Raw genomic sequence first — 13,383 nt, 5'->3', positions numbered from 1 at the left:
TTCAGAGTGAATCTGTTGAAATATAAGTTAGTCTTTGTCACACAACTAAACTTATAAACTTTCTACATAAGAAGATTGTGAAAGTTTTCTATTTTTATACTTGTTATTCAGTCAGACCTAATTAATACTGCTGAAATCAATTCTAATTATCTGACAACATGACATCCAAAGTGAAATATTTATATTTTCTGTTTATACCAGTTGCTGGAACATTTGATAGCACCTTTCCACCACAAAACATTTTTAGATTGAAATTACTTTACCCCCTATGGTTATCTGTCGGCACTGGTAACAAATTGTTTGCTGATGCTCAGTAAGCTGATGCTGATTGGCCATTGGGAACTCTAACAAACTTTAAATTTCAGCAAAATGCCCGGAGATTGCTAATTCTGCAGAAGGATCCAGGTTTTCTGAAGGTAAAAGATACCAGGTAATTTGGTTCCTTTGATATTCTTGATAGCAGATAGCTTTACAATGTGATTTTTACACTTTCAAGATATTTGCAACCTCCTAATTAAAATTATTCTATACCGAGCACACTTTTAATACTTTTTCTTATAAAGCTAGAAAGTGTGTTACTAAGCTGTAGAAATCATAATCTGAAATTGATCATTTGGTAGCAACTTTCGCTTTGATTTGACATCAGCATTCTAAAAATCCAAAATAACTCAAATACTCTATTTTTACTTTACTCCTATACTTACAAACCAGAATATAGAGAGTTTGATGGTATTCATACTGTGAAACTTCATCTTTCTTGATCTATGAAACTCTTGGAAGGCTGAATTATAGCTAGAACTATTAAATAGATCCTTAAAATTGTTTTAATTTACAAGACAATTTAGGACTTTAGAATATATTTAAAAGTTATATTTATTATTCCAAGGAAATGTTTTTATCTTGTAATATTTAAAGATTATAAGAATATTTAGGGTATTTTTCTGTGAAAACTTTTTTCCCACAAGTAATCTCAAAAAAAGGTATACATTTTATATTCTCTTATTCTTTGTTATTTATTTGTTTGGGAGTTAGTGAAATGCTTATTTGTCCCAAAACCAACAGATTAGTCATCCAAGAATATATTGACCTTTTTTTTTCCCCAATATAATGGTTTCTTGACTTAAATGAGTCCTATATCCTGTTAATACATTCAACAAACTACAGACATATACCTTTATGCAAAACTAAATGTTAGTATTTTAAACATCATTTTGTTGAGTCCATTATAAAATATGATTTACCTTTAATTCAACTACCTGTGGATTTTTCTGTAATATGATAAAATAATAGAAATTTATTAATGGTAGTATAAGGTCTTGATTAATAACATTGGCTCATTCTACAGCTATATTGCCTAGGTGCTGATCCAGCTTCTGCCCTTTAATCCCTTTGAAATCAAGGGAAAGTTACTTGGCCTTTCTGTGCCTATTTCCTAATTGATAAAACAAAATTTGTAATATCATCCAACTCATAGGGTTGTTGTGAGGTTCAAATAATTGAAAACGTGTAAAAGTCATAAAACAGTGCCCAACTCATTTTAGATATTCAGTAATGGTTAGCTATTAGTATAACATAATTGTTTCACTTTCCAGTCCATCAATGACTATTGATTCACATATTAATGAATATGAGGACATATGCTGGTGTACCAGCCTGTTAGCTGACAAGATTTCCTTTCTCATAGTGTGGCCTGCTACCCAGACAAATTCATTTCAAGAGTCTATTAGAAGTTACTACATTAATTTAACGTCATCATGAATTGTACAAATAATTAAACAATCACTTTCTGAAGATGAGGAAAAGTTAGAAATGGCAGGTGATCAAATAAATGTGCCTATAAAATTCATTTCTATCAATTGACTTCATTGTTTTAATGACATTGAACAATTTTTATTTTCACACTGAAATAATTAGACCTATGAAAGCTCTTAAATTAAAATAGCCACAGTTGGACATAAAAAAATTATACAGATTTTTCTTACAAAAGGAAATGAACTGCTAGTAGGAAGGCTGTTTTTATATACCTTTGTGTTTTATTCATTCCTATTGCTGCAGTTTATAATTGATATTGTTTCGAAGTAAAATATTACTGTCTTTTTTCAGAGATACGCAAAGATGCAAGTTATCTGTTTGGGACTGCTCATTTTCAGTCTGACCTGGGCAGCACCAGTAAGCATTTACAAATTCAATTATGTGTCATCTAATCTTTTGCCATCTTTTTCTATTTTTCTTTTTAAGTAATGCTTATTTAACTTAGAAGCGTTTTACATAATTCAGTTACAATAAAGTACCAATAGAAAACATCCAATACTTAATACAAATGCCCGTCACAAAGGAAGCTCTCAATTAACATGCGCTGAATTACAAACTGTCACCACAATGCCTTTTAAGTAACTCCAAAGACAGTATGTTTGAGAAAACCAAAAGTGGAGCACAGGATTTCAAGCAACCTAATGACGGCACATAACAACACAACAACAACAATGACAAATATGCAGAGACTCATATAGCGTGTCAAGAGAACTTTCAATATTTCACTAAAAACAAAGAATTTGGCTTGAATGTTTGAAGGCTAACCAACTAGATTTTGTAACTGCATGGGAAGACAAAAAGAAGAGATCTTTTCTGAATTTCTTGCAACATTCCAACACTGCAGGCTGCTGTTAATGATTTTTCCATCAACAGTAAGGCTAAAGATGAGAGGAATTATTCCTAAATTTAACCCAATGAAACTTTTATTTCCTTTTGTATCTTTTCTCTCTGATTCACTCAGATGAGTACTCAGGAAGTGACCAGGTTATCTTGTGAAAATGCTGAGTGCTATAGACATTTTCTGCAATGCAGACAGAGAGCTAATTCAGTCAACGAATCCTGGAAACAATGTGTCATTCCATTGTCAGAAGTACTTAAATATAGATCCTGAGGGAGTGGTGACCAGTTGAGTAATCAGACTGACAAGGATGAGGACAGCGGAAGTGGGGAAGCATGTCTTCTCTCAGCTCACGTCCTCTCACAGTCCTGTGGTGGCTGAACTGCTTAAAATACACATCTGCCAGGGCAGATCCACACAGCTCGGCTCAGTCAGGGCCGTAGAGGAACCCACTAAGGCATGATGGTGGTAAACGAGGTTGGGCTGATTCAGCAAAGTCCAATCACTGAGGCTGCGTTTATTTTGAGCAGCACGCTGCTAAGGAACAGCTGGAGTGGTGTTCTCTGACCATTTTCCAGTAAATGTGTTATGTCAACATTGATCCATTGACCACCAGTCAAAAGAGGGTGCCAGCATTCCCAGAAGGAGACAATGCTATCTCAATTACAGAAGCACAGCCAAGAAAGGGAAAATGGCCAAGTGGGTATGGGAGAAGAAGGGAGAGGTGTCTATGTCAAATGAAAGAGGCTGGGCAAGGAGACAGAGACACACTTTGGAAGTATGAATGGTTAAATTGATGTTTCTCTTCCAATACATACATCCCATTTTAGCAGTTACCAAATTTATTTAATCATGATTTGTGGTAACATAAATTAGTAAATAATGAGTCATTTCATATGTTTTTGAGTTATAACCCAAATTTAAAACAATTTAAAATGGAAGAAAATAAAAGATGAATACTGAGCCATGCAATTCAATTACTGTTGAGCAATATTCAATAGATTAAAAAGATTTTATTATAAGGTGCAATACATAATGAACTACACTAAGATACTCTAAGATACTCAGATATTCAGTAATATGTACCATCAAGTATATTTTTAAAACAAAATTATAATATAACCCACCTCACAGGGTTGTTGTGAGGCTCAAATAATTGAAATTGTGTAAAGGTCATAAAACAGTGCCCAGCTCATTTTAAATATTCAATAATTGTTAGCTATTAGCATAAGCATAACATACTTGTTTCACTTTCCAGTCCATCAATGACTATTAATTCACATATTAATGAATATGGGGACATATGATATATGGTATAAGAAGATACCTAGTAACCAAAACTGTTTTGTTCTTTTGTTTAATAGCTACCCATCTCTTTTTATGTTTTCCTATTCCCAGAGCCCCTTTTCCAGAACTATTTTTATTATTTTGATTTCTTTTAAAATAATGCAATGGTCTAAATTTATATGTGCAAGACCTTAACTTAAGAGTCAACATAAGAAAGAAATGCAATAAAGAATACGATGATAAAGTATGCCTTGAAGGTACTTAATATAAACTACAGGAACATTTCTTCTTGTTACTAAATATGGGTTGGTTGGTTTATTTTTCACATATCAGGCCATATAAAAAATTTACCATTTTAATCTTGGAATTTTGAACCTGAAGATTTAAGTTAAAGTATCTTCCTACTGCTACTATTACTACCAAGTATGTAAATGTAGGCAATTTTGTTTCTTCTACTGCCGTCTCACAGGAGTTATTATGGGAATCAAATGAGATTATGTGTGTGAAAGCAGTTTACAAATTCTGGAACGCTGCATAAATGTAAGACATTGTTGTCAAATAATTATTTCTAACATGGAATGGGATGTTAGGCAGATCTGTCTTGGGAACCAGTCAGGGAAGTACTTTTACTAAATTTTGAGTTTATGTTTTGAAGATAATTTTTTTCAGTCATGGTACAATCAAGAAAACAGAACCCATGATGGTAGAGTAAATTTTGGGAAGAAACTAATTACAAGTATAGAAAGAACCAAAAGGACAAACCAAGGGTGTTGAGGAAATTCAAAGACTTGTTTTAGTAGGAAACCACTATCATCCCTGTGTCTGGAAGACTGAAAGAGGGATGATGCTCCCAGCGCTCTGGATGGGGTCCACCAGCAGGAAGCAGCCTCACAAAGGAGATGCATTCAATCATGGAGAGGCGGCTCCAAACAGAGAGAAATGAAGGACATTTGTCCTCCTGTCCTCCACTCACAGGCCAGGGCTCCCCTTACCCAATCTCAGACTAAAGTTAGATGGCAAAAGCACTTAGGAAATGTAATTTGTAGGAATCAGCCCAGAGAGAGCAGAAGTAGAGGAAATGGATCTGAGAACAAGCAGGATATGGTGGTGGTTGTTGTTAGGTGTCATCAAGTAGGCTCCAACTCATAGTGACCTCATGTACAACAGAACAAAACACTGCTCAGTCCTGCACCATCCTCACAATCCTTGCTGTGCTTGAACTCATTGTTGCAGCCACTGTGTCAATCCATCTCATTGAGGATCTTCACCTTTTTCACTGTCTCTCCACTCTACCAAGCATGATATCCTATGCTAGAGACTGGTCTCTTCTGACTCTGTGACCAAAGTAGTAGAGACGAAATCTAACCATTCTCACTTCTAAGGAGCATTCTGGTTGCACTTCTTCCAAGACAGATGTGTTCATTCTTCTGGCAGTCCATGATATTTTCAGTATTGTTTCCCTACACCACAATTCAAAGGCATCAACTCTTCTTCGGTCTTCCTTATTCATTGTCCAACTTTCACATGCATATGAGGCTAATGAAAATACCATAGCTTGGGTTAAGTACACCTTAGTCTTCAAACTGGCACCATTGCTCCTTAACACTTTAAAGAAGTTTTTCTGCAGCATATTTACCTGATGCAATACTTCTCATTTCTTGATTGCTGCTTCCGTGAGTGTTGATTGTGGATCCAAGTAAAATCATATCCCTTACAACTTCAACCTTTTCTCCATTTATTGTGTTGCTTATTGGTCCAGTTGTGAGGATTTTTGTTTTCTTTATGCTGAGGTGTAATCCATACTACAGACTGTAGTCTTTGATCTTCATCAGTAAGTACTTCAAGTCCTCTTCACCTTCAGCAAGCAAGATTGTGTCATTTGCATATAGCAGGCTGTTAATGCATCTTCCTCAAAAACTGATGCCACATTCTTCTTCCTATACTCCAGCATCTCAGATATTTGTTCAATATGATGATTGAATAACTATGGTGAAAGGATACAACCCTGATGCACACCCTTGCTGATTTTAAACCATGCAGTATCCCCTTGTTCCATTCGAATGACTGGCTCTTGGTCTATGTACAGGTTCCTCATGAGCAAAATTAAGTGTTTTGGTTTCCCATTCTTCCCAATGTCATCCATAATTTGTTGTAATTCACACAGCTAAATGTCTTTGCATAGTCAACAAAACACAGGTAAACATCTCTCTCATTTTCTTTGCTTTCAGCCAAGATCCACCTCACATTAGCAATTTATCCCTCATTCCACATCCTCTTCTGAATCCAGCTTGAATTTCTGGAAGTTCCCAGTCAATGTACTGCTACAAACTTTTTCATAAATTTTCTTCAGCAAAATTTTACTTATATGTAATATTAATGATATTGTTTGATAATTTCCATATTCTGTTGGATCACCTTTCTTTGGAATGGGCACAAATACTGATCTCTTCCAATTGCTTGGCCAGGTACCTGTCTTCCAAATTTCTTGGCATAAATGACTAAGCACCTCTGCACTTCATCTGTTTATTGAAACATCTCAAATGGGTGTTTTGTCAATTACTGCAGGCTTGTCTTTCACCAGTGCCTTCAGTGCACTTTGGACTTCTTCCTTCAACACCAATGGTTCCTGATCATCTGCTACCTCCTGAAATGGTTGAAAGTTAATCAATTCTCTTTGGCACAGTGACTCTGTGTATTTCTTCCATGTTCTTTTGATGCTTTCTGCATTGTTCAATATTTTGTCCACAGAGTCCTTCAATATTTCAACTTGAGGCTTGAATTTTTTCTTCCATTCTTTCAGTTTAAGAAAAGCTAAGTATGTATGTTCTTCCTTTTTGGTTTTCCTACTCCAGGTCTTTGCACATTTCATTATAATACTTTACTATGTCTTCTTGAGCTGCCCTTTGAAATCTTCTGTTCAACTATTTAATTTCATCATTTTTTTTTCCATTTGCTTTAGCTATTGAAGGTGCTTTCCCACTCAAGAGCAAGTTTCAGAGTCTCTTCTGACATCCATTTTGGTCTTTTCTTCCTTTCCTGTCTTTTTAATGACATTCTGCTTTCTTCATGTATGATGTTCTTGGTGTCATACCAGCTTGTTTGGTCTTCAGTCATTAGTGTTCCAGTAATCAAATCTATTCTTCAGATGGTCTCTAACTTCAGGTGGGATGTAATCAAGGTTGTATTTTGGCTCATTCTTCATAGTCTGTCTTAGTCTGGAAGCTCTAATGAAACTTATTCACCTTGCATGACCCTGTTGGTATTTGAGAAATTGGTGGCATAACATCCAGCTTCACAGTAACATCCAAGCAAACACAGTACGACAAACTGACAGATGAGTGGTAGAGCAGGTACTACCAATATCTTATGGTAGGTAACAATTTATCTGAATAAGCAATACATAGAACTTTAAAGTTTATTTAGGAAGACTGTATAGGTGGGTAAGACAGAGGGCCATAGTGGTCTTTATACTATTTACTTCTTTATTTAATCCTTCCCTAGAGGATTTCTCTCTCTTAAATGAGTATACCACCATGATGACTTCTTCCAGTTTAGCAAACATATTCAAACATGAACCATTCCTACTCACTGATTCCCCTTGCCATACTTGAGATAGGGAGGAGATTCAAAATGAAACAGGGAAATAAAAATCCTGAGAATGAATTCATCTGTTATATCTGTTCCTTCTCTAGCAATTTTGCATCTAAGATTCTCAGATTGTATGGAACTACACTGAACCAAGGAGCTCTGGTAGCATAGTGCCTAAGGCATTTGACTGCTAACCAGAAGGCTGGCGGTTCAAACCCACCAGCCACTCCTCAGAAGTAAGGTTGGGCAATCCTACTTCTGTACTGATACTGCCTCTGAAACCCAAGGAGGGGTGGCTATGAGTCAGGGCTGACTCAATGGCACATAACAACAACAACAACAAACTGAACAAAACATTTGTCAAGCTACATGGGTCTCTTTCTTTGTAGTTTTTGACTTTTCACCACCTTGATAGCTATTTTCCACCTCCAGTTTCCCTCAATAAAATCTGACATTTTTATATTAAACTAAGAGAGAGAATTTGTCCCGATCAGCTGGCCAACTCTGTTTTTCCCTTCCCTGAAAGAAGTGTCTGGACAGGTGAGTGAAGACAACAAGGTCCCATCTTTAGGTGTAGTCCTCTCCTTATGTACAAGGCTATGGTTTTTTTCTTAACAGATCATGGACAGCATCATATCTTACCTCAGTATAACAATTACTATATTTATACAATCAATCCACCACTCGTCTGTCAGTTTGTCATACTGTAGTGGCTTGCATGTTGCAGTGATGCTAGAAGATATGCCACCTGTATTTCAAATACCAGCAACATCATCCATGGTGGACAGGATTCTGTGGAGATGCCAGACTAAAACAACCTGGGAAGAACAGCCTGGAGATCTCCTTCTAAAAATTAGCCAATGGTCAGAACAGAATATTGTCCAATACAGTGTTGGAAGATGAGTCTCCCAGGTTAGAAGGCACTACACTATGGATGCAACTCTGAACTCAAGCATGCCAATGATCATGAGGATGTCATGAGACTGGGCAACATTTCACTGACTGTGTATAGGACCTCCATCCATCAGAATCTACTCAACAGCAGCTAACAACAAAATGTACACATACAGTCCACATCACTGAACTCTGATTTTAGTTCATTGATATGAAACAATTCCCTGTTTGCCAGTGAAAACTTCTTTCTCAGTGGTGGTGGTGGTGTCAATGCCGTCGAGTCAGATCCGACTTATAGCGAACCATCTTTCTGTTTCCGAGGCAGTATCACTACAGAAGTAGATTGCCCAACCTTCCTTCCAAGGAGTGGCTTGTGGGTTTGAACCACAAGCCTTCTGGTTAGCAGTCAAGTGCCTTAGGCACTATGCCACCAGAGTTCCGTCACCGAGTCTTCCCTTTTCTCCTGACACCTTTGACAATTCTACCTTGCTCAAATGTGGCTCTGTAATGTAGATGACTTTGTCCCAGATGCTCCATCAGAGAAAGATGTAGTAGTCTTACTCCATAAGGATTTCAGCCTTGAATACCCTATGGGCCAGTTCTACTCTGTCCTATAGGGTAGTTATGAGCCAGAATTGACTCAATAGCAATGGATTTAATGGGAGGGAGGAAAGCTGACATTCTCTTTTGTAATACTGCAATAAATATTTATATGATGAGTGTGCCCCTCTTCTTTTGGTCAGAATTATTTTCCACATTTAATAATACAACCAATAGACAGAAAAGTAAACGAAGAATTTGTTGTTTGAAGAAATGAAAGAGTGACTGTTTTATTTGGTGAAGTTCTATTTCTTGTTTTCTTTCAGACATTTCAACCACAAACTGAGAAAACTAAGCAAGGCTGTGTGGAAGAACAGAAGGTAAACAGAATTATTCTTCTCAAATAAATCTATTTCAGCTCTGTAAAGAAAACAGTCAGTAAGAGACACATTTAAGTATCAAAATATTCTTGGGTACTTAAAGTAGGAATGCAAAATTATACTACATAATTTTGGCAATTTCTAATTAATCAAGTATCATATTGCACAAAATATGTGATAGAAAAGAGAGAAGCATTCTGAGTAGAGATTTATTTCTCTTCAGTTTGATTTCTTCCTTGAAATGAAACAATGGTTTCCTATACATCTTTCAGAAGAATGAGTGAGCAAGAATAATGGGATATTGTTACTAAAACTTACCCACTTCCATTGAGTTGATGCCGACTCATACTGATGCTATAAGACAGAGTAGAACTGCCCCACAGAGTTCCCAAGGCCTCATCTTTCTCCCACAGAGCAGCTGGTAGATTCAAATGGCTGACCTTTTGGTTAGCAGTTGGGTACTTTAACCACCACACTACTAGAGCCCCCATATTGTTATTGTTGTTATGTACCATCAAGTCGGACCTGACTCATAGTGACCCCTCTTTTGGTTTCCAAGGCAGTATCACTACGGAAGTAGATTGCCCCATCTTCCTTCTGAGGAGTGGCTGGTGGGTTTGAACCACCAGCCTCTGGTTAGCAGTCAAGTGCCTTAGGCACTATGCTACCAGAGCTCATTATTAGCAAACAGTATTTCCTCACATATGCACATGGGAGCAAAGTAACAAATGTGGGAGAAACAAAGCGTAGGTGGCTAGCTAGACTTAAAAAGAAAATTCTGTTCATATGGAGTTATTTTCCAGGTACATCCAGAAAGTTGAGACAAGTACTCTTTGCATGTTACCAAATTGCAGCTTACTTATTCCTTCCTTGGTTTCTCCTGGCAACCTCTGATAATTCTGTTCTAAGAACTAACAATCTTCTGTTCTTTGTCTCAGCTGAAAATTATAAAGGCAAAATCTCCAAACTTAAAACCCTGCATGTTCATGCTATGAGTTTTGCCAATTTGACATCAGACATGAATGCTGTAACATTGACTTCTTCTAAACCTTCTCCACCACTCCTACCTGAAAACATTTTCATGTGTTCCATATCCATGTAATGTTGTAACAAAACTGATCTACCCTGGGAAGGAGACAGTTGACAGTACCCCGTAAGAGAAACAGATTTAGAAATATATAGAAAAGAGAGCAGAATCCCTGAGTGGTACAAATGGTTAACATGCTGGACTGCTAACTGAAAGGCTGGAAGTCTGTGTCCATCCAGAGGCACCTTGGAAGAAAGTCCTGGTAATCTACTTCCGAAAGATCACAGGCATTGAAAACCCTATGGAGCATAGCTCTAAACTGACACTCATGGAGTTGCCAGGAATTGGAATTGACTCATTGGGCAATTGTAAAACAGAAGAAAGAAAGGAATAAGCTTCTTTCTTCAGGAACTAACACACACCCTCTTGTGGCTATAAACGGTACTATCATTAGTCAGATGCAAAATTAGACTTCTAAACACTGTATGCTGTCAAAAAGAGAGCCAGGAAACCCACCTAAATATCATGTTGTATTCTTGTAAATAACATACAAAGACCACCATGGAAAACATGATTATTATATTTTTAAGTATGTTTATGCATCTTCTGGAAGGAAAAATCCAACTGACATAAAGGTAAGCTGAATTTCAGAGTGATAATCCTTAGCATGAGCCAAACTCTGCTTTTCCTAGAGGAATGATAGAAGAGACAAAGTTCACTTTCGTCTGCTACAGAGTTTCCCTCGGTTTTCTTCATCCCATTCCCTCAGCTCTCCAGCTCCTGACAAGGCCTCTCCATATGGCCTTCAATGTTCTAGAGTCTTCCTGATCCCTGTCCCAAGCCCTGGTCCACATCTTGCTCTGATTCAGGACCTTCTGTTCAGGTGTGGTACTCATGAACCCTAGTTGTCCATGAGTTTCCATGTTATTGTTCTGCATTACATTTGATCTTTTATAAGATTTACTGAACATATTCTTCCATATACTCTAACGATGGGGATTTCCTCAGAGGAAGGCTAGTAGTAGAAATCATTTTGACCTGAAGAATGAAACATCTTACTGTCTCTTAAATTTAATCCACAGATGACTCCATCTGTGTCTGGATGCTCAGAAGAGAAAGAATAAGGGCCTTGTCACTGGGGTGACAATAATCCTTTTCACTCAATCCCTTCTTGCACATTCATTGGCCAAATAGCTGGAAAACCAGTTAAAATTCCATCAGCAAAAGGGCTATTTTCCAAATCTGGCTTCATCTCCCGTAGTAGAAGCATTTTCTCTTCAGAATGTTATTTTCTTCTGTTCAGTATTCTTTAGATGGAATATCTAAGACTGTATCTAATTGATTAAATTAAAACTTATATGCCATAACAAATATATGTCTAGCTCTTCTTCTTGTGCAATATATTTTGGATGATAAAATGAATGAGAAAACTTAATTCTTTCTCTCAAAAATCTTAGAGCTTGAAAAGAAACATAAAACATTTACAAATATTATTATAAACCAAGAAATATTATACAAAGTGTTATGTGAGTGGTACCAAAAAAACCCCACATGCTTTTAGGGGTTCAGAGTAGAGAAAGTACTTCCTGTAGTTCAGGGAAAGCTACAGAATGAAAACAGCTAAGCTGGACCTTGGAGGATGGTTAGGATTTGAGCAAAAAGAAGTGGGTGGCAGAGGCCATTCTCCATGAAAAGAATGAACAGGAGACAAAGTGTGGAGACAGAAAAGCAGACCATAGGGAAGTACACTAGCTGACTAATCCATAGACCTGCTTGATACATAGACCCACCATATAGTCAATAATTCAACAAGAAAGCAAGAATTTCATATATTTTCTCCAGAGGCAAAAAAAATTAAATGAAACTTCCTATATCTGAGTAGGGAGAGGAAAAGAAAAACTGGGAAAGAATTATTTTAATCTACTGATTTTCTAAAATACCCATTTTACTCAAAAGGATAACTGGGCATGAGCAAATGAACTTGATTGCAAAGGCAATTATAAACGTCCAAGTATAACATTCCAAGAATCAATGACTTTAAATATAAATTAAATCTTTAATATACTTTTTATTGAGAATTAAATTCTGATAAAATTTTCTATTATCTCTTTTTACAATAGCAAAATTTTACCCATTTTCAAATGATGTTGTTGTTGTTGTTATGTGCCGTCGAGTCAATCCATATAAAAGATAAGTGAATAGTGATATTGTAACTCCCACAAAGAAATCATCTCAAATTATATCTTAAAAACTCTGCAAGCTGGCACTTTTGCAGACTGTATTAGCCAACTAAATAGGAGTAGAAGGACTCCTATAAATCATTTTTATCTTGAGCGTGAAGTGTCAGCTGATTCAGTAATTTCCCCACTGCTCCCAGCAATATATAAGATACATGTTTGAAAACAGAACTCGTCCAAGTGGAACAGGACTCTTACTTTACTCTTCAGGCCGAAAAAAATAAAATCTAATCAAAATCCGTTGTAAACAACACAGTATGAGGGTCACAAGCTTCCGGGATTCACAATGAAAGAGTGGCATCCAGGCAATGCATACATAGAGGGTCCATCTTCATTGCCACAATAACTAATGTTAGAGAACAGAGACTGGGAGAACTGTGCATTCTACAATCAAATGCAAACCATTAGCATTATGGTAGAAAGGAAATCACTGATAATGGTGATCTCTAGTTCCATATAAAATGATAATTACTACCATTTATATGAGTTTCTAGGTGGTGCACACAGTTAATGCGCTGGCTGCTAACCAAAAGATTGAAGGCTTGAGTTTACCCAGAGTCACATCAGAGGAAAGACCTGGAAATCTGCTTTTGAAAAATCAGCCGTTGAAAACCTTTTGGAGCACAGTTCTACTCTACACACATGGGGTTACTATGAGTTGGAATCAACACGAATGTAACTGGTCCATCATTTATATATAGTGGTGTAGTGCCTAAGGCACTACTACTACGAGTAGACTACTAGCCAGGAGGCTGGTGGGTTTGAACCAGGTTCAAACCC

At 36.8% G+C, this 13,383-nt stretch overlaps 1 protein-coding gene across 1 annotated transcript in view; it reads left to right on the top strand.

Moving 5' to 3' along the window:
- The first annotated feature begins 2,115 nt into the window (after positions 1–2,115).
- The window catches only part of MEPE (matrix extracellular phosphoglycoprotein), an 18,251-nt gene continuing 6,983 nt past the window's right edge, over positions 2,116–13,383 (top strand). The window contains exons 1-3 of the mRNA XM_007951702.1: positions 2,116–2,169; positions 9,286–9,337; positions 10,907–11,001. Of these exons, the coding sequence (XP_007949893.1) occupies positions 2,116–2,169; positions 9,286–9,337; positions 10,907–11,001 (201 nt within the window). The remainder of the gene's footprint in view (positions 2,170–9,285; positions 9,338–10,906; positions 11,002–13,383) is intronic.

This window comes from Orycteropus afer, unplaced genomic scaffold, assembly GCF_000298275.1.
Source record: "Orycteropus afer afer isolate SDZICR_OR568_19922 unplaced genomic scaffold, OryAfe1.0 scaffold00309, whole genome shotgun sequence".
NCBI classification, from domain to species: Eukaryota; Metazoa; Chordata; class Mammalia; order Tubulidentata; family Orycteropodidae; genus Orycteropus; species Orycteropus afer.
The sequence above is the reverse complement of the archived record's forward strand: the minus strand, read 5'-3'. Positions and strand labels throughout refer to the sequence as shown.